Source organism: Chionomys nivalis, chromosome 21 (genome assembly GCF_950005125.1).
Source record: "Chionomys nivalis chromosome 21, mChiNiv1.1, whole genome shotgun sequence".
Lineage (NCBI taxonomy): Eukaryota > Metazoa > Chordata > Mammalia > Rodentia > Cricetidae > Chionomys > Chionomys nivalis.
Genome location: NC_080106.1, coordinates 2,428,227 through 2,455,929, shown reverse-complemented (window position 1 = coordinate 2,455,929; position 27,703 = coordinate 2,428,227). Strand labels below are relative to the sequence as shown.

General features: G+C 44.0%; 1 protein-coding gene across 16 annotated transcripts in view; it reads left to right on the top strand.

The window, feature by feature from the left end:
- The window catches only part of Pard3 (par-3 family cell polarity regulator), a 490,400-nt gene that overhangs the window by 209,824 nt on the left and 252,873 nt on the right, over positions 1–27,703 (top strand). For 13 of the 16 annotated variants that reach the window (XM_057753421.1, XM_057753418.1, XM_057753422.1 and 10 more), the window contains exons 4-5: positions 2,280–2,458; positions 18,343–18,474. In XM_057753421.1, coding sequence (XP_057609404.1) covers positions 2,280–2,458; positions 18,343–18,474 — 311 coding nt within the window. The remainder of the gene's footprint in view (positions 1–2,279; positions 2,459–18,342; positions 18,475–27,703) is intronic. The other 3 variants (XM_057753424.1, XM_057753429.1, XM_057753430.1) reach the window with 1 other exon arrangement.

Below are 27,703 nucleotides of genomic sequence, written 5' to 3'. Positions count from 1 at the left end.
ATTTAGTTCTGTAGTTTTCTGACTGGCCTGGTTATTGTTGTTACTCAAATTCACCTGGTTGAATGGGACAGTGCTCGCTCACACACACACACACACACACACACACACACACACACACACACCTATGAGGATGCCAGCTGGCATCCTGCTCATTCGAAGGTAGCACAAAGATGATGCCCAGAGTGGATTTATGGTGACTCCTTGGTATCCGTTTCCCTAAAATGCAAACATGGCTCTGACAGCCTCACAGGAGGGCTGCTATCTATGCATCCCAGCATCACCCTGTGCTTCTTCATTTGCTTGGCAGAAAGCTTCCACCCCAACCCTCTCTTTCCAGAGACAGCTTTATTTACAGATGCAGCTGTGTAGACTGAACAGATGTGCACGGTGTTGGACGCATCCACAGTAGCCTCCGAGTACCTTAATGTGCCAGTGTCGCTTCAAGGGAAAGAGATTAAAAAGCACATTCCCCGTGGGAGTTCGAGTTCTCTACTTCTCTCTCCCCATGTCTCCCATCATTCCCTGTCTGTCTGGTCTGAGCCCGAATCTCTGTCTGCCCGATTGCTCTCTTGTGTTGCCCGTCCCTGTGTTTGCGCCTCCTTAACAAAGGACTTTGCTCCTTTTATTGAATAGCACAGAAAACATCACATGAGGTACAGAATGAAGGACCATTTGCAGAATTTTTAGTAGGGATTTACAAGGATTAAGTCACCGACTCCAGCAGACCCAGATAACCAAACAAATGCTATCTGCATGTTGTCTTCAACGTTTATGGTGGATATTCGTTTTATAATGTTGCTTCCAGCATATTTGCTGTTTCCAACATCTATTACTATAACATACATACATGTACATGTTACTCATGGGTCCAGGGAATGGAAGAGTGTATAATTTAAGAGTGTATTAGTTAGGGTATAAAGGTTGATTACATGGGAAAGCCAAGGCCTGGAACGTTGGTTGTTCTTTTACAATCAGGTTAGGCAAACAGGCTGAGTACACAGTAGGGCAGCAGTCTCAAGTCTTAAGTGACCTCACCGTGTATTTATTAACTTTGGCTGTGAGGTCCAGTAAGAGTTTCAATCCCTTAGAATGTAAGGGAGATTTTCATCATACTGCTGTTCCACACGGGGTGTGCTTTCCCTTCGTTCCAGATTAGGAGGCTAACGTGGTGCTCACGTCCAGGCAGATATGGTGGTTCCAGGTAGCCGTGTAACGGGATCATGAGTGGAATCTGTACCCCACTGTGTTGACGCTGGTGAGCAGTTTCTGCTGTGAGATGGAACATACGTCCTCACAGGCATGCCCGGAGATGTCTCCTAAAAGAATCTACATCTTTTCAGGTTGACAATGAGAATTACCTACCACCATCATCTTAGGGACAAGAAGTGACTGTGTGCTTTGAATTTCCTTATGATATGTTATTGAGGAATAGCAATATTGTATTCAGTGTAATTCTTTTGCTTTTTTGTTTTTGTTTTTGTTTTCGAGACAGGGTTTCTCTGTGTATCTTTGGAGTTTGTTCTGGAACTGACTCTGTAGACCAGACTGGTCTCCAATGCACAGAGATCCTCCTGCCTCTGCCTTTCGAGTTCTGGGATTAAAGGCGTGCACCACCACTGCCTGGCTCAGCATAATCCTTTACTATCCAAGCTTTGTCTAAGTTGTACTTTCTAATTCTGTAGATACAATTAAAAGTTAGATGAGCTAATCTTGTTTTGTTAAATGTCTTACGTAATATTTAGGATAATTTATCTGGACATAATGGTAAATAAGAGCAGTGTGGGTTGTTATTCTTAGTTTGGTAGAGGACAGACAGCTAGGCTTCTTGCTTAAGTCATGTTAGCTACGAGTGCTGAAGCCCAAATGCCAGCCCAGGCAGCTTTGTCCAGAGCTAGACCGCTCCTCCGTCTCCCTCACCACCAGGGCATTTGAAGGTCTGATAGGGTTTTGTGTTAGCGTGCTGGCTCGTTGTGTCTGTGTAAAAGTGCTAGTTGGGCTAGCAAGATGGCTCAACTTGCCTCCAAGCCCAGAGATCTGAATTCCATCTTAGGACCCCACATAGTAGCAGAAAGAGGCTTACCTTGTGCAAGTTGTTCCAGCTTGTCATGGCACATACACACCTGCATACGTACACAGACACAGTAAATATATGTGGTTAAACCTTAGATTACAAGATTAAAAAAAGCGTTAGTCTTTGGTCGCTAGTCTTTGGGTGAAATGCGTCTTTCCTAGTGTGGTGTTCATTTCTGCTAAGCCCAGTCCTCTCTTTGTGTGTCTAGATATGCCTCTTCACGTCCGCCGGAGCAGCGACCCAGCTTTAAGTGGCCTCTCCACTTCCGTCAGTGACAATAACTTTTCGTCCGAGGAGCCCTCCAGGAAAAACCCCACCCGATGGTCCACGACAGCTGGCTTTCTCAAGCAAAACACCACTGGAAGTCCCAAAACCTGTGACAGGAAGGTAACCACCCCCCTTGTCTCTGCAGCCTTTGCAGCTTCTGTCCTTTGGTGTCAGTCAGGTGAGCTCAGGTGTTCCTTGGGCGTATCCTGTGGCGCTGTGTGAGGGTTAGTGATTTTCTCAGTCATATATGTGGAGACTAATGGGCAGTTTGAATTTTCTGATGAAGTCCAGTGCTATATATGGAGTATGGGGTCTATATTAGAGTTGATAATATATCTGTGTGATTTAAAAAAGCAGCACCCCCCTTTTCCTTCCCCTTTCTCATGCCTATGCCCCTCCCCCTTCTTTTTTCTACCTCAGTCCCAGGGATGGAAATCAAGGCCTTAAACATGCCAGGGAATTTCTTTAACACTGAGTGATAAACCAGTCTCAGAAGAAAAACGTGAACAGGAAGTGTTGCCCTATAAAGTCCGTTTCTTTTTTTGTTTCTGGTTTCTGTCTTCTCTCTTTATAGGGAGTTTCTTCTTTGTGCTTTCTACATGACCTTCTGGAAATGTTTTATCCATGAGTGAGCACATAACCTGTATTGGCATAGGAAGTATATCAAAGAACTCAGAACATTATAGACTTAGAAGTACAAAAGCACACTTCATGATATTTTTATTGTTTCTTTCATCATTTTTTCCCTGGGAAAGGGAAGTGTGCCGCGTCTATTCTTAGTGTAACCTGCGTTTTTGACCCGTGCTACTTAGCCCAGTACTTACACTTTAGTACATTAACGTTATTCGCTGTGACCTCCATCACCTGTCCCTAGAGAACCCCACCATCCCGTTCTGCCATGCCTCTAGTCGCTGACCTAATGAGCTTCAAGCCATGTTTTCCTTTTCATGGTCGTATCTGCAGAATAAGACTTGGTGACTGTGTCTTACTGGAGCCAGTGATTTCCCACAGCCTGTGGTGGGAAATGTGGAGGTGTCACCACACCGCTCCAATCACATTCATATCAAAACGGGCACAGCTTGAGGTTTGTGTGACTCATCCTTTGCTGTGAGCTTCTTTTATTTTGTTTTACATGCCAACACTTTTGCCTTCGTTAGTATTAGTTCTACTGAAATAAAAACCATGGGGTACATACATCTAACACGAGAAGAATCAGGCCGGAGGTATTGCTCCGAAGCAGAGTCCATGCGTGACACACAGGATCCAGGCTCCGTCCCCAGCCCAGTGATAATATAATAATAGAACTGGAAAGAGCCTTAAAGGGCAAACGTGGAAGGCAATGTAGTTTTGGGTTTTTGGTGCCTATTGATTTAGCTGTTAGCCTTACTCTCAAAGATTCTGCAAGGAGCCACACTCGATTGCTTTCTCCCTGAAGCCAGTTGGAGCCCTGCGAGGACTTGAAGTAAGCTGTCTGAAGAAGCAAAATCCACTTTTTAAATAGGTCTCATGGCATTTAGTTTTCGTCAGAATTAATCTGTATAAATATTTACAAATTTATAAGCAGGTAAAGTTTATAGTTAAAAACTATTTTTTTTTTCCAAGTGGACTTTCAGTGAGTCATGCCTGGCAGGCTCGTGGTCTGAGCACAGCCAGATCTCTGCCTGTGACTCATTTAGCATCTTGGGTATGGGACTTAGGTGTGGTTACAGCACACAGATCTGTTTTGATCATATTTCAAACACGAAAGGGTTTAATACTTAGAATTCCCGTCTCGAAAATGATTGAAAAAGTCCGCACAACGTGCCTGGTGTGGTGCGCATCTGGCCCGCCTCGAAACATGCGCACCCCAGCAGTCTGCACACTAGACACCGTTCTGTCCTCACAGGTGCTTGCCTTGCCTGCAGAATGGAGGCTGAGCCTCCAAATGCTATGAGTGGCAACGGCCCAAGGAGCTTCCCTTCCTTTAATTACTGCCATTGAGAGCTGGAGTTTCCCACCAGTGGATTCATGCAGGCAGGCTCATTTGTATGCGGCGCAGACTCTGACGTGCCGAGGCTCTAGGGAGTGATCATCATCCTTCCCACTTCTGCTGCAGAGGAAGGCGTGCAAGGGGCATATTGAGATGCTCAGAGTAATTAACCACACGCACTTCTGCCTTTGTAGTAAATAATATGTATCTGTCATTGCGGAACACCTGGGAAACCAGAAGACTGGAATAATGGAAGATCACCCGTGTCTCTAAAGCCCAGCACCCCCAACATTGAGATGTCAGTGGTGAATGGCTCCACCACCTTGCAGGCTTTCGTCAGATCTCCCTAGCTAAGCATTTTGGATGATTAGTGTTTGGATAGGGATACTAGTGAAACACACACATGCACGCGCGCGCGCACACACACACACACACATACACACTCACACCTGCCTGCACACATACACCCCACCGTCTTAGCTTTACCTACTTGCTACTCAGTATTCCTACATTTTTCTTCCACTACAGAGATCTTTTCTTTGAATTTTGTTAGAGAACATCGTAGACAATGTGAAACATTCCACTGTGCAGTCTGCTCTGATGACCATGATCTGCTCACTCTTGGCCATTTTTGGTTTGTCTCTTCGCACATTGTAAATATCCATACTGGTGCACAACCTTGAATATATATATTTAGAAATGGAGAGATAGCCAGTAAGACTCCCCTCTGCTACACAGGTAGTATTCTATGTTGCCCCATGCCACACTTTCTCAAAGGAAAGGCCTGGGTTGATACAAGTCCCTAGATGACATCATGTCCTCACCAAGGGTACAAAACGCTAGTGGGTAGCAGTGCAGTTTTGGTCTTTCCCTTGCTTAATTTCTCAGTTATTAATTTGCTAGTCTTGTCTAACATATATGCTGGGAACCAGAGAGGTAGCTAGTGGATAGAGCAGAAGACTCAGGTTTGATTTCCAGCACTCACGTGGCAGCTCTCATCTGGGGTCTGTTAACTGTCTGTTAACTTTAGTTCTCATGGGTTTGATGCTTCCATGGGCACCATACATACAGGTGGTACACAGACTTGCATGGAAGCAAAAACACCAATGCACATAAAATAAAAATAATAAATAAATCTTACATTACCTGTTGTTAGCACTGTAAAACATTTCTCTGTCTGTCTGTCCATCTGTCTATCTATCAGCTATCTACCAATCATCTGTATGTCTGTCTATCTGTCCCATTTCATGTTTTTGTGTTTGCAGCTATGAAAAGACCTCCCCACCTTTTTTCCTATTGGGAAAGAGAATGTATTTCTTCTGAGTCCTCGAGACCCCACCCGTGGTGCATGATTTTACAATGTGTAGATCATGATCAGTTTGTCGTGGGCCCTGGGGCTGCAGAGGCAAAGCCGGCTGGACCCTCAAGTAGGATGGCAGTGTGTCGTTCCACTATGGAGTTTAGGGCCAGCGGCACAGCCTTCGTGATGCTGAGTCTGCCAGACCTCTGAGAGTAGGTTTCTGTGGGATTCAGGGATTCTTTATAATTCTTATACTTTATTGGGTTGTGCGAGGTGGAGGGGAGGAAGGGATCTTGTCTGTTTTTAGAATTCTCTTGGTCCCTCAGCCCTGTGTGCAGCATTTCCTTGCTGGCTGCCTCTCCACTGTAGTAGAGATGGTGTGGAAAGTGGCTTGTTAGGCACTGTTTTTCACCTGGGATTTCACACACAGTAGATATTTACCTTGGGCAGGGTGACTTTCACCTGTGCGGATGTGTGAGTCATTTCTCCATCTCTCCTGGTCCTTCTTACTCTGCTCATACAGCTGTATGTCCAAGCCTGCGACCTGGTCCCATAAAGAGCCAGCAGGGAGCACTTAACAGAGCCTGCTCTCTGGGAGTTCAGTGGGTCAGCCTGCACCGCCACAGTGTGGTGTCACCAGCAATGGTCTTCTCCTGCACAGTGACAGGTGACGCTTTGATGAGTCATTTACCCCCTCCCTTAGAAATTAAACCGCGGTAGCTTTAGCGTGAAACTACACGTTGGCAAATTTCCAAGAAAGATCCTTATCCAATTAGCAGACGGGGAGAAAGCCATAATAAAAACACCTCACGATGCTGTCAATAGCTTTTAAATTATTGAGAGGCTTTGAAATGTTTCTTACCCCATGGCTTTCTTGTTTCTCTGTTTACTGGCCCTGCTTAGTGTGTTCTTGAGACTCCCTGACACATGCCATCCCTTGGAAAGGGGACTTTCTGAGGCCTCCACCATCTCTTTCCCTTCTTTGAGAATGGTGTGTGTGTGTGTGTGTGTATGTGTGTACCTGTGTGTGTGTAGTGTATACTAGAGTTCATGCATGTGATTGTGTGTGTGTACTTTTGTGTTAGTAAGAAGTCTAGAAGCTGGCACTGGCTGTCTTCCTTAGTTGCTCTCCACTCTTTTTTTGAAATAGGATCTCTCACCAAACCTGCAGTTTCAATACATGGGCTAGGTTGGTGGCCATTGAACTCCAGGGGTCTACCAGCCCCTGCCTCCCCAGCACTGGGCTGGGAATTCAAGCTCAGGTCCTTGCTTAGCTGACTGAATCATCACCCCATCTTCTAGATATTTTCTCCAGGACGCTCAAGATGAAATCTAGGGCCTCATACATTAATGTGTTACCCATGAGCACTACTCTAGGTTTGGAAATTAATTCCCATTAGTGATTTCCTTTAGTAGGTTTTATGGCACCGCGAGCATTTTTACTTTCTGTGGTAATACTCCTGTGCTTTTTATTCACTGGGTAATGAGAAGCATAAAGAGGCAGATGCATCCTTGGAAACCAGGAGGAAGTGTACAGCCAGGGCATAGGTTGTGTGTGCATTCATGTAGACAGTGGCTGTCCTCATCCCAGTGGGGAGTCTGTCAGCAGGATGGTTTAATTTCCAGCAAACTTCCTAATTTCTGTGGTATTGATTTTGCCATCTCTCCAATATTTGCAGAATAGTTTATTTTATACTTGTCTTTTTAGAGTTTATGCCTACTAATGTTATTTGGTAGGCTTTCTGTGGTTAACATTTATATTTTTGCCTATATTATTGCTGTTAAAAGTAAAATTTTACCTGGGTGGTGGTGGCTCACACCTTTAAATCCAACAATTGGCAGTCAGAGGCAGATGGATCTCTGTGAGTTCAAGGAAAGCCTGGTCTACAACAGCTAGTTCCAGGACAGGCTCCAAAGCTACAGAAAGACCCTGTCTTGAAAAATAAAACAAAAACAAAAAAGAGTAAGTTTTAGGACTATATTTCAGAGACTATCCCTAAATGTTAGCTTATGTTGACATCTCGACTTGCTATATAAGATGAGCAGTTTTAAAGCCATTGCTGTTTCACCCAAGTTCAGGATTAGAAAGTGTAAAGCACTCATGTAGAGCGCCACGAGAATTCCCAGGCCTGCTGGAGGTATGTGTGCCTGAACCGAACGTAAGTGGAAGTGGTATGCTTTTCCGGTTCATGGCCTGTCTCCTGGAGTGTGTGCCAATAATACTTGTGGACTTACACCGGGGAGAGAGAGAGAGAGAGAGAGAGAGAGAGAGAGAGAGAGAGAGAGAGAGAAGGACGGGGGAGGGGAGGAGGATAGGAAAGGGAGAGAGGGAGGAATGGAGAGAGAAGATTCAAGCTCAGGTCCTTGCTTTATTGATGGATCCATCATCCTGTCTTCTAAATCTTTTTCTGTAGTACCTAGAATAAACCCAGGCTGTCGTGGTTGTAGGCTGTGCTTCTCCTTCCACTGGTCTCTAGAGAGAGGTGGGGAGGGGGAGAGTCCTCAAAGCTTCTCTGTGTACTCCGGTGCTCCACCCTTTCCGTGTCGTTCCCAGCGTATAGAAAATGCATACTGTGCTTGCTGGGGAGGAGCCAGGAGGAGTCTCCTGCAGTCACAGCACTGGAGAGAGACGGAGACAACTGAACTTCCAGCCCAGCCTGTGCCGCACTGTGTGACCCTGAGATAGGAGAGGCGAGGGAAAGAGCACATAGTGTGTCATGAGTATTCCAAGATACCTTTCTTTTAGGCATAATAATAATGATGATGATGATAATAATAATAATAAAAACGTAACAAACAGAATCTGGAACATCTATTTGATTTTGTGACATTTAACTTCTTTTCATACTTGGATTGCACACTTAATCACTTTAAAATTGAAGTCAATTAAAATGAACTTATTCTAAGTTCTTGGAAACTGCCTTATTGATAACTGTGGCTCGAAACACTGACTGTTCCCATTCTGACAGAGCCAGAACTGGAAATAGCATTTCTGCTGTGCTGAGGGCAGGCCTGGGTTCTGGCTTTTCTACCTCACTCGTTTTTAGTCTGCAGAGCACTTTAGTGCAGGAGCGTCCAGCTCCCAGCGTCAAAGATGAGAATGAGAGCATCATAGCTCATTCAGACCCGACACCGTCAAAATTTGCCTGCTGGGTTCTCAAGCATGGGAGATGCTTCCATTTGATATGTAGATTTATCATTAGCATCAAAACCTCTTGTTCCCTGTTCTAAAGGGTTCTCTGCCTACTTCCTTTTTTTCCCTTTAAAGCTTTTTATTTTTATTTATGTTTATTTTGTCTCTCTGTGTATATTTGATTTGTGTTCAGGTTCCCACAGACGCCGGAGAGGGCATTTGGACTACCAGGGGCTATTTTGGCTTGTCAGCTCCTGGACCCGGGAGCTGGGAACACCAATCAGATTCTCCGAAAGAGCAGCAAGTGGTTCTACCTACTAGTCCATCTCCCCAGCCCTTCTGCCCTTATTCTTCTATTTGTTTATGATGTCCATATTAATCTTTCCCCTCTACATCCTCACCCATTTCAAAACCATTTGGCGCTCTGGTTTCTATTCTTTGTAATATATTCTTTCAAACTACCGGTCAAATTGTGAATAAAATTGGATATATTTTGTATTTTGTGAGCCTAGCCTTTAACAGCTGAGCCATCTCTTCAGCCCACAATTTGATGTTTTCAAAAGTGTAGGTTGAGGAGACAGTTCAGCCAGTGAAGTGATTGCTGTGTGACCATGCCAACCCGAGCGCCATCCCCAGAATGTCCGTGGTAATAACCAGACGCAATGGCAGCGTGGTGTGTAACTCCACCACTGGAGGTGGGAGCGATGCGCCCATGGCTTTCTGGCCAGCTGGTGTAGCTGTGAATGGTTGAGCCTCCGTCCAATGAGAGGCCCTGTCTTAAAGGTGGATAGTACCTGAGGAGTGACAGACACAGTTGTCCTCTGACCTCCACACATGTGTGTGCCTGCCTGTATTCCAGTCCATCCTTATACACAAACACAAGTACACATGTGCCTGTACACACATATATGAAATGTAATACACTCGTACCCATGTCAAGTAGAAGCTGTTCTTCGTTATTTGTGAGCTAAATGTAGGTGCAGGTGCTGCAATAGCCAGCCCCGCCCCCCAGTCCTAAAGGAACAACAAAGATGGCTTCAAATGACCCCCATCCCACCCTATGACAGCTTAAATGGAGATCCTGCTGATTGTAACATTTTTCCCATTGGAGAACTCCATGCCCATGAATTCCCTATGTTTTACGTATTGAAAGACTTTAAATTGGACTCGGTGCCATTTGGAGCTTTTAGTTTGTAGTGGTTATAATCATCAGAACAATAGCCTGCCTGTAAGTGCTGAGCTCACCTGGTCCAGGCTGTTAGCGTCCCGTTTCTTCTGTCTCTGTGATACATCTTGGATATAATCAGCTTCCGTGTCCTCTAAACAGTACAATCTGTGCTCAAAACTATGGAGTCCAAAGGTGGTATTGGAAAAAAATTTGAGCTTGGATATGATATTCTTACCATTGATAAATAAAACTCCAAACTGAAGTTGGGATCTTTTATGGATACTTTCAGAGAGGCACACACAGCACAGAGGGATGTGAGTTTATTAGGCCTGCTTTCTTAGCAGTGAGGACAAAAAAGTAGTCCTGAGTGGACAATATTGACTTCAGAATTCCCAAAGTCTTCATCCACTTACAAATATTTTGGCCTTATTCCATCTTTTAAATTTGGTTGGCATGTTAAGCTTTTGATGATTTTGCTTATAAATTTAACTGTTTTGTGTCACAAAGTTAGATCCAGCCTCTTGTAGCCCTCCCGCTGATGATAGTTTCAGCGTGGGGCAGGAGCCCCCATAGTGTGATTTAAGTCAGAGCATCCTTGGTAACATTGTGTCCAGGTGCCTTTGGAGCTGTGTGCTATAGCCATGTAGGAACAAAAATGGTTCTCATTTGTCCTAAGCAGCTTCACTTTATGTAACAAGGAAGATGAAACAGTACCATTTCTAAGGAATAAAGATTTCTTTTGCCTTCATACGTCTGGGTGGGGCAGGTTTGAGCATGCAGGATGGGTGTCCCCGTGGACCACTTCCTTTATGAGCTGGGAGGCCCATCACAGCGCTAGTGACCTCAGAGCTTCACATAAGGTCTGCCTTCCTAGATATCCGTAGAACTTCTCCACAGTGCCACCTTCAGATCCAAGCTCTTAAGGATACAGGCATCTCTTGGGGGGACTTTACCCACATTTAGTGTTACTGTAAAGCCCTGTGTGGTGCTCTGTGTGGTGCAGCTACGCTCATGTATCGGCTCTGAGTTGTTGGTACTATTGATACATCCCCCTCCCCCATTGATGAGAAGACAGAGGTTTGGTGCCTTGCAATAACTGACCTAATGGTTGAACATGGTGAAGCTGTAATGTGAGTTCAGGTTGTTCACTTTTTAAAGCAGATTTTTTTTTAAGATGGTCCACTTTTAATTCTGGTTTCAGGTTTAAGCTAACTCAGTTGACAGAGTGTTCGCATAAGTGCTTGGTGAGTGCTGGCGTCCACCTCCAGCACCACATACAACTGTAATTACATCTCTAGTTCTTGGGAGATGGAGGCAGGGCAGTCAGGAATTTCAAAGCCATTCTATCTCCATAGCAAGTTCAGAACCAGCCTGAGCTCAGTGTTTCTCATGAGTGAGAGGTACTGTGATTTTAGCTCAGGGGTAGGATGTATGTCTAGCATTTCTGAGGCCGTGAGTTTGATTCCCTGCATATTAACAGATAAATAAATCTGACTTGTTAACAGTGGGTCATCTTCTGACACACTCTGACATTAGACACACAGCCAAAATACCTTTGAAGTTGAATATTTCCAGCTGTTGAATATTTCTTAATTTTTATAAGCAGCTTTATTGAATGTAACAGTAATGAGCACTTATTCACTAAAGCTGGACTATATCTTGAAAACTTCAGCAAGTCTGTCGAAGCCTAATGTTTCTAGTCTTGGTCCCAGCACTCTGACATGGCGCTGGAGAGATGGAACAGCTGGTAGGAGCTCCTGCTCCCGGTTTGCTTTCTGCCACCCATTTGAATAGTTCACAACTCCAGCTCCAAGGGATTCGATGCCTCTTCCTCTGAGGGCTCTGCACTAACATATGCACCCTAGTCCCTACATATCCATAATGAAACAGAGTAATTTAAAAGACATGCTGGCTCTACTAGTATCATAACGTGTTATAATAACTAGTTATTAGGTCAGCTGAGTTTTATGCGGCTTGTTAGTCTCTTTCCTCTATTTCTTAATGTTCTTATTAGCTATGTTTCTGAACATGATACTTAGCGTCTTTCATCTGTGTGTATTACTCAAAATAGCTTAGGAACCAAAACTGATTATGTCATTGTGCTGAAGTTAGCTCTCTGTGAGAGAGTTATTATATTCGTGATTGAATATAAAAAGTAGATGGGACTGGAGACACATTTCTTTATAGGGCTCACTACCTTCTGCTTGAGGATGGCTGCTCTTGACAGTCCATCGCCGAAGAACAGAGGTGGGAAGAGACAGCTAGTGGCTGAATCATAGAAGAATGTGCTCCACTCACCAAAACCAAAGTCCCAGGTATGCATCAGCCAGGACTGTGCTGTAACCTACGACATGAACAGGGCAGGGACCTCACCTCTGCTGCTTTCCCCCAGAGCTTCCAGCAGAAACCACCAGTCGAACCAAGAGTGAGGGGTAAAGGTATCTGACCAGGATTCCTAGAGACACTGTCTTGCATTAACCAGGCCATGAGAGAAGAAGACAGATGGGAGAGAGCAAGGTCTGTAGGTAACCCATCCTTTGCTAATTCTGCCTGGGAGTTTCAGAAACATGGAGGCTTCCAGGGATGACATCAGAGGAAGCTGTACAGAGAACATACTGAGTGCTGTCTTTGCAGCTTTTCATGTAAATCTAAACACCTTTCCCCCCCAAAAAACCATTGTACTCTATCTTAGCACTGTGAGCATCACCCACACACAGACTCAGAGGTGAGGTTAGCAGCCAGGAGACTAGAATGTGTAGGACCCGAGATCGCCTGGTGTCTCTTGAGTCTGCTCACACCCAGGCTGTGTACCCCATTGTCTATTTCTCTCTAGACATGAGATGCCTTGAAAATTCTTCATCTGACTTTTTCGATTGCTGATGCATTGTTAGAGCCATTCTGTTGTAAGCCTACATTTGAGAAATGCTCGCTGGTTTCAGATGGGGTGCATAGTTATGGCTGCAAACCCCCACGTCTTTCTCTGCTTTTTCTGAGCTGTCCAGATGCCATCCTTGGTTTGTTTCTAATATAATCAAGGTCAAAATTTTGGTGGTAGCAAGATTCAACAGAGAAACTCAAGAGTTTCTGCACCTCTTCCTTACTTTAGAGTTGTCCTCTGTCTTCCCCAAGTGAAGAAGGACGCTTAAAAGAAATCCCACACTAGCTCAGAATTGAGAATAATAGACAGTTATTTATTTAGGGGTAGGCTCACAGATCACAATCCTTGTTAGAATGGGGAAAAGGAAGCGAATCCCGCAGCAGGAAAAGTGGCCGGAAGTGCACTTTACTTTGGCATATATAGTATAAGATGCCACGCCCAAGTGGGTGGGTAAGTTAAAAGCTATTGGCGGTAGGAATTCCTACAGTACCCATGGACGTGCCTTCCCCCTAGTGAATAATGTAATAATAATAAAAGAAGGGAATAGGTGTTAAAGTGCAAAATTAAATTCTTTTAAAGCTGTGACTTCCATGTCAAAAACTGTGAGCTTTAAGTCTTACCATCACACAAAAGTCCTTGGGACTGTGTGATACAGGAGGGTGCAAATACAAAGTTTTTGTGGACTGTTTCATATTTTACAGTATTGTGAGACTTCATGGTTTTTAAAAATATCCATGAAATCGAAATTGCACATCCATCACCACCGTGGTAGCCGTGAAGCAATCTGCATGTCCCCAGCATTGTGGGTAAGATGGACTGTCAGGTTTCCAGGAGAGAAAGCCTCCCCTTAGCCTGCTAGGAGTCAGCTGCTGTCAAGCACTGGGTAACTCTGTGGAGTTTCCTCTTGTGAACTTGTGGTTGGCTGTCGGAGAGGTGTTGTGGGGTGTTGTGGGACTGTCTTGCCTGCCTTCTCTGGTCTGTCCCGAAGGCAGCTTGCCAGGGACTTTCTGCACCTGCCGATGGCATCAAAGCGTTCAAGTGACGGAGCCAAACCTGCTTCTCTCTGACAAGAGGGACAGTCCTCCCGAAGACTCGTGGCTGTGTGGGACAGCCTCTTATGTGCAAATTTTATAATTAAAAATACAGTTGTTTCTCATTAATTTTCATATATAATCTTCTAGATGAAGTCTTAATTTAACTATAATAAATCATTGCTTGTCATTAGCAAACGTAGTGGTCTTTTATGGTTTAATAAATCATTATGATATCTGCACCATCAGCTTATTTATTTATTCATTCATTCATTCATTCATTCAAAGAGCATCTCCCTCTGTAGTCCAAACTGGCTCAGACTGTGCTATGATTTCAGGCTGGCCTCAGACTTGCTGTGGTCCTTCTGCTTCGGACTTCTTTGTGCCAGGATTACAGGCATGCACACACACTCACCAGCATGCTTTTATGTCTAAAGGGAAATTTCTGCCAGTGTAAACTTTGAATATTTACTAGTGTATAGAATTTTTGCATTACTTTGGTCACGGAGTGAAATAGATTTAAACGGATGTTTTCTAATATATTACTAACCTTTCGTGAGCTTTTACAAAAATATGAAGGGAAAGAAGATTTGGTAGTTTGGTTTTCCTGCCTTTAATGTGTGCAGTCTCAGGCCGCAAATACTTTGATTGACGTTTTCACAGTTTTATGGTTAGAATCTATAAATGAGCATACATAATCTGACATAGATAAGATTAAGACAACTATATTTTAAAATATTATCCCCAAACATGTTTAAAATGATAATAGCGTGTATCATACGTACTTTAATGGGCAGTCATAACCAACCACATGTTGTGATACAGCAAGAGCATTTCATATTTGATGCTTCTCCATATGCTTCCTCATAAATACGGAATATACTCCCAGGCCCCTGTTCCCTGTGTGTACTTAACCCTAACTTTAGGTAAGCTTGTGTAGAAGAACATGTCTGAATTGCTAAAGCTTGCATGATATTATTAACACAATAAAAGATATGCTTCACGGGGATTAAAATATGTTTTCACCATTCTTTACTCAATTTGTAATGGTTTAAGAGTGCTATAATTTGCAGGTCTTTATCGTGGACTAATGAATAGATTCACTGTTGACTTCACTCTGTATTGGGAATATTCCTTTATTGTGGAAATGTCTGCTTACTTTTCTCCTCCACTAGCTCCTCAGAGTTCACTGTACACGCATGCAAAGTTGCAGAACTTTTCAGAAAATTCTGAAAACAGGACAGGTCTTTTGATCTCTAGCCATAATCTCCTTATTGTGATTATCTGTCAGTCCCCTGTTGCCTGAATTATGTCGTAGCTGAGTTCCATGGAGAGTCGATCCACTATTTTTGGATGAAATTAGAAGCGACCACATTTTCTACAAGCATTGCAAACTGTCGGTGTGACATTAAACTGAAACCGGCAAATACAACTTTAGTAGAATTTGAAGTCACAGCTGCTGCATTGGGACTGAGGTTTGCCTGACAACCCCCAACAGCAGCCTCCTAGCATCTGTAGAAGAAACTTACAAGAGTTCTCCAAACCCGTGTGAAATAGACAAAACATATTCAAGGAAGCTGTCCACATCAGTGCAGGTCACCACGCCAGGTGCCTTGGTTCGAGGTGAATGGTGATCTTTTCTAGGCTTCATTGCAATCGTAGAAATACCAACTTTGAAAATCAAACTTGTGTTGAAGTTAGAATACCATGTTGACATGGCATACTAGGGCCTGGGGCTTTCCTAGCGAGAGAGGCAACTGATTGGCTTTGAAGAATGGCCTGTTTTTCCTCAGTAGAAATTGGGCTTAGGAAAGACCAGAGTGGAAATGGAGAGAGATGTCATCAGCACATATTGTCGGAGTGGTGCAGAGCGTGTCAGAGTGGATGAGGCTGGAGCACGTCTCGCTGGCATCCAGTGTGGTAGTGTCACGCGAGGTGTGAGTTCGTCCAGAGTAGAATCTTGACAGGGGATGTTGAGTCATCAGGAGTTGGCAGCTGTGAGGATTGTGAAAGACGGGGAGAGAAAAGTCAGACCCAGAACCCTCCAGGAAGGCCTGAGTCAGTGGAGGAGGCATTCAGTGGAGACATTTTCTCATGCTGCCGTCTTCCTGGTCCTGCTCTTCCCCATCTCCTTGCTCATCTTGTATGCTTTGCTTTGTCTCGTATTGACCCTGCTGCTGGGGCTCGGCTGCTTTCTGAAGGGTCAGACGTACCGCCATGGGCCGCCATGGGCTGAACCACACCCCCACTGAAGACACGGGATAGGCCTCTCAACCCCTCTGTTCAGTGGCTGGTGTTCTGAGGGAGCTGTTAACAGTTACCTCAGTGATCACGTGGTCAGGAAAGAAGAATAGAGCCGGCCTGCACCTAGCCACAGCCCTTCCATTCTTGACATGAAAATCAGACTAAATCACTCTTCTGCTTGTGGGCTTTGGCAGTTAGTCCCTAGCATGACCACCATTTCTGGTTGACTGGAATTTCTGGTTGCCATATTTATGGTGACTTTTCCTTACCACTTCCTTGAGTTCATCTGCCAATATTTAGTCATCGAGGGTTGAAAAGCATGTTACTTATGTTTTTACTTTATGTGTCTGTGTCTCTCTGTGCATGTGTGCATGTGTGTGTATGTGTGTATGTATGTATGTATATGCCTGGTGCCTGTGTAGGTTAGAGGGGTGTGTGTATATGAACAGTGTGCATGTCTGGTGCCTGTGGAGGTTAGAGGGGTGTATGTATATGTATGTACAGTGTGCATGTCTGGTGCCCGTGTAGGTTAGAGAGTGCTGGATTCCTTGGGATGGGCATTGCATGCAGTTGTTAACTGTCATGGTTACAAACTGAACCTGGGTCCTGTGAAAGAGGAGCCAATGCCACTTACCACCAAGCCATCTATCTATTTAGCCCCAGTTAGCCACCAACTTTTAAAAGATAACTTATGACTTATGTCTTTAAAATGATGCCTGGGAAGGTATGGCAATGGGTAAGGTGCTTGCTGCACAGCAATGGGTAAGGTGCTTGCTGCACAGCCATGGTAAGGTGCTTGCTGCACAGCAATGCTAAGGTGCTTGCTGCACAGCAATGGGTGAGATGTTTGCTGCACAGCCATGGTAAGGTGCTGCTTGCTCCACAAGCATGAGGTCCTAAGTTTACATCCCCAGAAACAAAAAGCTGGGCATGACAGCATGTGTGACTGTGACCCCAGCACTGAGGGAGGAGGGGAGATGGGTAGCTCCCAGGGGCTCCTTGGCATGTCAGTATAGCCGGAAGTGAGCCAGAAGTTGAGAGGGGGGAGGGAGGGAAGGAAGAAAACAGAGAGGGAAAGGGATGGAGGGGGGGGGAGAGAGAGATTGTCTCAAAAATATGACTGAGGGATGTAGAGAAAGACAGCTAGAGTTGACTTCTGGCCTCTACACACATGCTTACTTGCAAACACACGAACACACCCTCTGTGTGTGTGCACACATACATATACGCATACACACACATACATGCACACACACATGTAGACACACATATGCACACGTGCACACGTGCACGCACACACACCCATGGTGGGGGGGAAATGAATAATAACAGTAAAAAACTGCATCGAGTATTTAGTGTGTTCACAGTTACCATGCAGAGTACTGTAGCCCTTTAACTTCTCATACAACACAAATTGAGCTGAGGGTAGAATTTTTAAGGCGTTCTTGTTGGAAATTCTTTGTATTTAGTTATTGACCCGAAAACCTTGACTTCCCTGTTTCCTCTTAGACTTTTTCCTATCTTCTCAGAAAATTGACATCAGTTTTTGCAGTTCAGAAGTTAAAGCCTGTTGCTACAATTTAGTCTTTTAAAGAGGCATTCTATACTACATTGCCTTTGGTACTTCTATGGTATATTGAAAACTTATTGCAGAAATACTCATGCAAAGACATTTCTTGTCATAACCATGTCAGAATAAACAATATTTGTCAATCATGTATCCATTATCATTTCCTTGATATTTTAGTTAATCCTGACAGCAATCTTGTGATGTCAGTAACAGAAAAGCCCAGGGAGTCTTAAATCTTTTGCCCAAAATAACAAAACTTCAAGGACCCAAAGAAGAATAAAATGTATTGTATTTTTCTTGTTTTCAACATTTTGATAGCTCATTGACAGTATCTCCTAATCATAATATTGGAAAAGAATAAAAAAGAAAAGCCTTGCCTGAGAGCATGTCTCTAGAAACTCATGCCTCTTTTTTTGTATGTATATTTGACTAGAGATTGGTTTGAGTGACAGCGTGGGAGATGCACATTCTTGGCCACTGCCAGCCTTCTCTGCAGCCTTCTCATGCCATCCCCATTCAGTTTCCCTAACCTGGCCTTTACTAGCATCTCTGAGGTCCAACTTAGCAGTAATGTCTCCATTATAGTATAGACTTGGGGAAACATTTCACATGCATAGGGTAAATTTCCTCGACTTCAGAAAACCCACATAGGTTGTTAATTTGTGAGGTCTGTGTTTTCACAAAGATGCCCTTTTCTTTCATTCTGAATAGAGAGATGAAAACTACAGGAGTCTCCCGAGGGACCCCAGTAGCTGGTCCAACCAGTTCCAGAGAGACAACGCGCGCTCCTCTCTGAGTGCCAGCCACCCAATGGTAGATCGCTGGCTGGAGAAGCAAGAACAGGTAAAGTACCGTGTCCTTGCTCTGTGTCATCGTCTGACAGCCAGCATTTGGCTAAATGCGCTAGATGATATTTTTTTATTGCAGTATGTGGAGAAAAATGGTAGCCTAGGTCTCTGAAAGGGAATGATTTAATCCCAGAGGTATATCTTTGGTCTCACATGTAGCATCATTTTCTTTATGATTGTGGTATAAAAACAGTTTGTGTTTATCCGAAGGTATTGAATTAAGAAGCCACACACCTTCTCACTTCTCCTTAAAGACTGAACATCTATTTCCTTTCTTGAGGTTATTTGAAATACTTGATAGGCAGGATATGAGGAAAGTGGGTACCCTTCAGTCTTGAGTTTAAAGCGTCTTCCTCCAGAGGCTTGAGAAATGCTGAACCACTCACTCAATCTGGCACCAACATGACTACCCCCGGAAGAAGACACTGACACTTTCTCATCCGCAGGATGGTTAGTCATACCTGACTCCATCTAATGGGCCGAGAACCGCACAAAGAAAATAAACAAGTCAGACAATGATTTCGGCCAGAAGCAAGCGCTGTTGTTCCGGCAGGAGAGAAGGAACAGATTCTTTTTCCGCTCTAACATCCCTTCCAGCTGTCCTCCTCCCCTTGCGATTTGCTTAGTTAAATGTTCTCCTTGGGCCCTCTAGGTTTAATGCCTAATATACCTTCAGAAGCTTCCTCTTCTCTTTATTTTGGTATTGAAAATGCAATGAGGAGAATTGCATTCCGTGGGTCTAATAATGTAGGGTTAGAAAACAAAGCTAAACTAGTCTTCTGTTGTTGACCAAGGTTTCTGTCCCACCCGGTCCCTCAGCCATTCCATTCCAAAGAAACACACAGATGTCTACGTCAGTCATGAACTGATTGGCCTATTAGCTCAGGCTTGTTATTAACTAATTCTTACATCTTAAATTGGCCCATTATTCTTGTCTATGTCAGCCACATGGCTTGGTGCCTTTTATCAGTGAGGCATTCTCATCTTGCTTCCTCTTGGTCTGAGTGAAGACTACAAACTGAGCCTTTCCTCTTCCCAGAATTCTCCTGTTCTCATTGCCCCACCTCTACTTCTTGCCTGGCTACTGGCCAATCAGGGTTTTATTAAAATACAAGTGACAAATCTTTACAAAGTACAAGACCATTGTCCCACAGCATTCTGCTTTGGCAATTTGGGGTCACGATGAAAGAACTGTTGGCCGTCTTCCTGTAGAGATGTGAATTGAACTGAGGCAGTCTGGAAAGTTCTAGATCTTATGTCGGTGGTAGTTTTGTCTTTGTGTCATTTCTAACTAAAGAGCTTGTTGCTGGTTCTCTCTCTCTCTCTCTCTCTCTCTCTGTCTCTGTCTCTGTCTCTGTCTCTGTCTCTGTCTCTCTCCCTCTGTCTCCCCCTTCACTCCCCCAGTTGTGACCACAGCAGCTTTTCCAATGATGATAAACACCAGGCATGTGCAGGACAGATGCTGCCTTAATGCCGAGCTGGCCGGCCCCTCTGAAGGTAGACGTCCTGTTCTTCGTGGGGGACTGATCTACATAATGGAGCATCTTTCCCTCTCTGGGGACATTGGTGGGTTTTACTTCCACAGCAGAGCAGAGGTGCTGGACTCTATCAGAGCCCTGCACTAGGGCTCAGCCTTCATCTCTGGGTGCAGGATCTGACTTTACAGCAATGGGCTCACCTTACTCAGAAGTCAGTCCTAGTCCTAAATGCAGCACTCAGGGGGTGGAGGACTGTCTGCCTTTCAGAGAGAGTCTCTTTTCATGTTAATCTGGGAATCTTTTTCTTTTGAGCCTTCTTAGAGGAAGTGGAGGGACACAAAAGGATATGGTTTGTTGGGCTGCTCTGAGTTTTCCTGCTTTGGATATTTTTACTCTGAGAAACCAGGAAACAGAACAAGAAACTCTTGGTTTTGATGTCAGAAAGTGTTTTAAGAAGTTTGAAATCTTCTCAACCATATCATTTTTCTGACTGTGCATAGAATTTTATTTTAATATTGGTAGATAATGGCTGACTTTGTTTCTGTTTCTTTATGCTTTATTGCAACTGATAAAATCTATATACGAGTTGGCACAGACCTTATAAAGCTCCTGACTGCAAGAAGATAGGACTGGAAAGTGAGGGACAAGAAAGGGGACGCAAGCTAATTGGGAGCCTGCCATTTTCTTTCCTTGTCTGGAACAAGCCTGAACCCAATTAGCAGAGGCGGAGACCAGAACTACACGGCAGCTCCAGCTGCTATTTCCGGTCTGGGCTGGGAGTGACTGCCCTGACCTTTGGAGAAAAACCCATGTTTAGGGTTCTTTGCATTAAGGGGAACTTTGCCTAATTGGCAGGACGTGCTGAAGAGTAAAAACTTACCTAAATGTTTGATGAGGATACAATCTGATTAGCTTAGTCCTGCAGCCCCAAAGAAATCTCACTACCCAGTGGAATTGCCTACGTTCTCAATGCCAGGAGTTTGGGAAGTGACAAAGCTATGTTACATGCATGTGTGTGTATGCGCACATGCGTGTTTTACGTTGCTGTTGTAAGCTGGTAGGTGTCTTGTGTCTGCAGGCTGTGACTCCTTTTCATATACAGTTAGCCACAGTTGCTTTTGTTAGCAAATCACCTCACCTTTCTTCCCAAGTTCTTGCTGAATTTATATCTTCTCCGAATTAAAATAAAAAAAAGACAAAAGAAAGTTTGATTTTACTTAGTCCTACCACTGTGCAGATGACATAAAGAAAAATAAGTTTCCAGCATATGCCATGATCTTTATTTTTTAATTACAAAATTAGGAAATGGCTCCCTCAGAAATCTGATTACAGCAGCTGTGGACTGGCTAGCGCGCTGACTCAGGGGTCATAATATCCAAACGTGGGAGCCCTGTGGAAGCTCAGAGTGGGAACAGCCAGGGCTCTGCTGTGACCGCCATTCCTGGGAACCGAGGCTCAGTTCTGGTGCTGCCAAATATTGGTGAAAAAAATGCAAGTCCTCAGCCACCACATCCTCAAATTGTACTGTTTTCTATTAAAACAAAACAGATTTATTAATATTGTTTCCCATTTGGCAAAGATTTGCAAAATTTGTGCAGAAGCAAAATGTAATTGTTTTCTTTTTTCCTAGCAGCACCGAGCATAGCAAGTTAAAGCCATCGAGACAGTTTTAAAATTAAATCTGGTTATTATTATCGAATGCTAGATACTTTGTTATCGCAGAAATCTATCCTGTTAAAATAAGACCAGCGTTTAGGAGCGCTGTCTCCCACCCTGCTGTTGCTCTATTGCAAATTGCTTTGTCGTACATTGCTAACAAATGAGTGTTATTATGAGTCAGTTTTTAAATTATTTGTTTTAGAACACAGTGATTGGTAGGCTCCGTGTCTAGGTATCATGCATTATTTCCCATGTTTCCTACATATTTTCTGTTTTTATCACCAGAGTCCTGTGGAGAGCAGGAATGGAGAAGGGCCCTGATGAAGCACCCTGTTCTATGCTCCGCTTAGAACACCCTGCTTTCCTGGGGAAGCCTTGCTGGTCACAGGCACGGCACTTGGTTTCTCCTGAGAAGGAAAAGGAACATTTTTACGCTTTCATGTATTTAGCAACAAAACCCACAGTGAATTCGTGACCTGTGCGCCAGTCTTCGAAGACTGCACTTCGGGCAAGCAGGCGTGTTTTGGGACTCTCTGCCTGCTTGCTGTGGAGGTTTCACCTGTACTTGTGTAGGTGGGGACCCAGACCGTTAGCTTTGGGTGTTGTGCACAAAGGTCCGGTGACATCACACGAGTTTAGGTCTGTGCTGCTGCACTCATATGAGGCTGTCCCCCCTCTTCTTTTTAGACAGGACAAGATTATCTATCGATAGTGAGTAACCTTTTAGAAAGGACTGTTTCACGGAGGGGCTGAGGCTAGAAGCCAGGGCCTTGCTCATGCAGTGCCCAGTCCTGGTTTACCATCTGGAGTCTCATTTCCCTCTCACTCCGGAAGTATCATTTGAGATGCTGAGCTGGCTCACTGCCACCTCAAGTGTGCATCCTTTCAGAATTGGATTCTTGATACAGTGGCATCTTATCAGAATTAGAATACAGTTTAATCTTCTTAAATCATTTTTTTCCTGAAGAATATAATCTGACATAAGAATTAATTTAGTATTAGTCCCTGTGCTTTCTTTTATATCTCCTTTTGTTTTGGGTTTCTTTATGTAGTTGTGATGGGATTAAATGAAGGGCTCCATTTATGGATACTAGAATCCTACGTGTCTTCTCGTTACTTCTGCTCAGTCCCTTGCTAAGAATATGGGCCTCTTTGTGATCTGATGGAGTTAGGAGGCAGCTGTCCATCACTTCTGAAGCTGAGCTGTGTCCTTCAGGGGCTACTTGTCAGGGATGTTTTCTTTTCTGTCTGTCTATCATCTATCTATCTATCTATCTATCTATCTATCTATCTATCTATCTATCATCTATCTATCTATCCATCTATCTATCTATCTATCTATCTATCATCTATCTGTCTGTCTGTCTGTCTTTATCATCTTTCTGTCATCTATCTATCAATCATCTATCAATCATCTATCAATCATCTATCAATCATCTATCTATCTATCTATCTATCTATCTATCTATCTATCTATCTATCATCTATCTATCAATCATCTATCTATCTATCATCTATCTATCTATCAATCATCTATCTATCTATCTATCTATCTATCTATCTATCTATCTATCTATCATCTATCTAATCTGTTTCTATCATGTCTTTCATCTATCTATTATCTATCTATCTATCTATCTGTCTGTCTGTCTGTCTGTCTGTCTGTCTATCTATCACCTCTCTATCATCTACCTCCCTATCTGTGTCTGTTTGATCTTCCTGCCTTCATTGCCTTATGGGATTAGAGGTATGTAACACCACATTGTATGGGGACAGAACTCAAGCCTTCATGCTTACTAGGCAAGTGCTTACTAAAGGATCCCCATCCCCCAGCCTCTGTTTTGTCCTATTCACTGGCCCTGATTATTGCTTTCTGCTTCTTCTTTGATTGATGGAGCTGGAAGCCTGGAAGGAGCCAGGAGGTGAGTCAGAAATTTTGAGCTAAAGGATAAGTCAGGTGGTGTATACCCATGGAACCTTGGTGTTTGCTGCTTTCCTGGCCCATGAATGCCCTGCTCCAGTCAGGTTGTGGATCCTGCACATTGGATAAAGATGTATCTCTCATTTTGTTAGTTTTTGTCTTCCAGCTGGCTTTTCCTGTGCTCACCACAGTCAGCCTTAAAGCCCTGTGTTGAGCTTTGTGTTCAGATGAAGAGGACAGATGAGTCTCCATGCTGCACAGCGCATTGTTCCCATTGTCTTTTTAACATTTGCAGTTCACTTCTACATTTTAGGAAGGGGGAACTTCCATTCTTTTGAGAAATACTACTTAAGACATTGCATCAACATTTCTGTTTACAGTATGTTCTTTTTGGTACCTCTTTCTTTCTCCTCCTCCTCTTCTTCCTCTTCCTCCTCCTCCTCCCCCTCCCTCTTTCTTTTCTCCCTCCCTCCCTCCCTCCCTCCCTCCCTCCCTCCCTCCCTCCCTCCCTCCCTCCCTCCCTCCCTCCTTTCTTTCTTTCTTTCTTTCTTTCTTTCTTTCTTTCTTTCTTTCTTTCTTTCTTTCTTCTTCCTTTTAAAGACAGGGTTTCTCTGTTTAACAACCTTAGCTGTCCTGGAACCTTCTCTGTAGACCATGCTGGCCTTGAACTCATAGAGACCTTCCTGCATCTGCTCCCTGAGTGGTGGGATTAAAGGTGTGTGCCACCACCACCTGGATCAATACCTATTTCTGATAGCCTGCATGGAGAATATGAATCATTCACAAGACATTTTTAAATACGTGGTTTTGTGATTTGGGTGAGGGACACTTTTGTTTGTTATTCTTGTTTTTGTTTGTTTGGTTCCTGTGTAGGCCTTTCCTACCACCGTCAACTTTGGTCTTGGGACAGTCCTGAAAAATGTCCTCTTACCCGTTAAAATGTTTTGGGTTTTTTTTGCCAGCTGTGTACCCTGGTATTTCTTGAATGATTCTGTGCTGGTGGCGGACTTTTTCCCCCCTTTCCCTTCTCTAATGTTTGGGTCAGCTTCTTAAGAATTCTCCACAGTGGTCTCTCCAGCACAAGCTGAGTCAGACCTTTAAGCAGCTGAGCAAATCATGTAGGAATTAAAGCGCTGGAAGGCAACTTGATTATTTCTACAACGTCCACCTGAAGGGATCGGTGGGCTGGGACTTTAGTTTCTTTTCACGTGCCAGTAACTTTTCTGTTCCCCTGTGCCAAGTACAGGCTACTTTGTTCCTGTTTTAATGAGTCAGTCTTTACAAGGTTGGGGGATGGCCAATTCCCCCCACTCTCGTTCTCTTCAAGAGTTGGGGAATGGCCAATTCCCCCCCCCCTCGTTCTCTTCAAGAGGTGGGGATGGCCAATTCCCCCCCCCTCGTTCTCTTCAAGAGTTGAGGGATGGCCAATTCCCCCTCTCGTTCTCTTCAAGAGTTGAGGGATGGCCAATCCCCCCTCTCATTTCCTTCAAGAGTTGGGGGATGGCCAGTCCCCACTCTCGTTCTCTTCAAGAGTTGGGGGATGGCCAATTCCCCCACTCTCGTTCTCTTCAAGAGTTGGGGGATGGCCAATCCCCCCCCTCTCGTTCTCTTCAAGAGTTGGGGGATGGCCAATCCCCCCCCCCCGTTCTCTTCAAGAGTTGGGGGATGGCCAATTCCCCCACTCTCGTTTTCTTCAAGAGTTGCAGTTTCCAAGTTTGTGAAAGGAAACTGTAATGTCGGAGTTTGGTGATATTTGTTAACCCTCTGGTAAACATGTGTTTGCTTGTCTTTGCTGATCCCTTCAGATCTTAGAAGAAATTCATTAATGCACCCTTCCACGTTTTAACTTCTACTTAGAGGCTAGAAGTATGGCATGGGGCACCCGCATTCCGCCTCAGGTGTCTTGATTTACCTGTGGGTGATCACACTGTCCCTGTTCCTCTAAAGGCATTCATTGCCTTTGGCATGCCAAGGTCTGCACTTCTCTCTTGTGTGCCCTGGTCAGTCAGCCTGGCTCCACTCTGGGCTCTTTCTGCTGACTAGAGCTTCATCCTGGCTCCTCTCGGGGCTCTCCTTCAGCAGGTGTCTGTTCAGCTGCCTATAACCTCCTCTAAGCTTTCCTCAGACTAGGCTCTGACCCTCCCCAGTTCACACGCTTGGGTCCTCCTTGTCATGGAACTGGCCCCTTGACAGACCTTCCCCTGCACAGGATAACATCCGTGTTTCTGCTCACCTCCCTTTCCTTGGTCACATTACTGAAGTAAACTTGCCTTGGCTTCTCTCAGTGTCCGTGTAGAAACAGTCCAGGCACTGCTTCTCATATCTGCAGCATTTACAAGAAGCCTTTATGTAAATTTCAACAAATTGAGGGGGAAAGTTCATCACTTAGTTCCACGTTTCCCAATCCTGTGTGTTATGGTGGTTTTGTTGAGTGTGTTATATCAATACTTTTATAATGCCATAGGAATGATAACTGAACACCGTGGTATTTTTGTCCTTTATTTCTCAGGCATGGTTACATGCAGCCCAGAAATCTCAGTTTTGGATTTTTATTGCTTTGGTAAAACACAAAGCAGCTTGGGAAGTGAAGGGTTTATTTGACTTCCGGGTCCATCTGATGTAGGATTCCCCTCTGCATGCTGTAAATATGTTTTATTACCATTGATTGATGAAGAAAGCTTTTTCTGCCAATGACTTAACAGAGCAAAGTCAGGCAGAAAATCCAAACAGAACTATATAGACAGAGTACAGAGCCTTGTAGCGGCCTAAGGAGGCCAACACCATGTAGTTTCCCAAGAAGCAAGAGGTAACAAACCACGAGCTTCATGGTAAAATATAAAATAATAGAAATGGGTTAATTTAGGATGCAAGAATTAGTTAATAAGAAGCCTGAGCTAATAGGCCAAACAGTGTTGTAATTGACATAGTTTCAGTGTGATTATTTCACAGTCTGAGTGGCCAGGAAACAAACAGCAGTCTTCACCTGCATCTCTCATCAGGGGAAAAGTTAAGGCAGGAATCTGGAGGCAGGAACTGAAACAGAGACCATGGAGGAATGCCTGCTGCTTACTGGCCTGCTCAGCCTGCTTCTTATATGCCCAGGACCACTTGCCTGGGGGTGGCACTGCCCCCACAGATTTGCATATAGGCAAGCTGAAGGAGACATTTTCTCCATTGAGGCTTCTCAGTTCCCCATAGTCCTAACATATTACGTTGACAGAATTCTAACCTGGATACTAGGCTAGCTGCAGACTCAGCATGTGGCCTGGAGGAATTTGAATTATGATCCCACTGTCCGTCTCTCCTGAGTAGTGGGTTTGTAGGTGTATCTCACCATCCCCAGTTCATGTGGCTCCAGGGTAGAACCCAGAACATCCATGCACACCAGGCTACAGTTCTAGCTCTCAGTGTTATAGCTCATTGGTGAATCTAGGAAAAACTGATGAATATCAGGACATACCTGTTGTTAGTCAAAGTTCTCTAGAGAAACAGAACTGATAGAATGAATTGCTATATACTATCTGTCATCATCTATCTCTATCTATCTATCTATCTATCTATCTATCTATCTATCTATCTATCTATCATCTATCCAATCATCTATCCATCTATCTATCATCTATCCAATCATCCAACTATTATCTATTATCTACCAATCACTATGTATCTATCTTCATAATCTATCAGTCATCTATCCATTTATCTATCTATCTAGTCATCCATCTATCGGTCAATCAATCAGTCATCTATCAATCATTTATCCAATCATTCATCTGTATCAATCTGTCTATCTATCTATCTATCTATCTATCTATCTATCTATCTATCTATCTATCTAAGCATGGCTTACAGGTTATGCTCCTACTGTTCCAACAATGACTGTCTCCTGATGGAAAGTCCAAGTATACAATAATTGTTCAATCCCGGAGGCTGGATGTATCCATTGGTTTTCAGTATACAAAGAAATCCTGGAGAAGTAGGCTCTAATGCCAGTGAAGGAATGGAATTTTCCAGCGATAGTGAGGGCAAGCAGGCAAAAGAATAAGTGCACTCTTCCTCCATGTCCTTCACATAGGCTGCGGCTAGATGGTGTGGCTGATTTAAGGTGGGTCTTCCCACCTAAATGTTCTGGATTTCAATGAGTTTGCCGGCCTTGAACGATACAA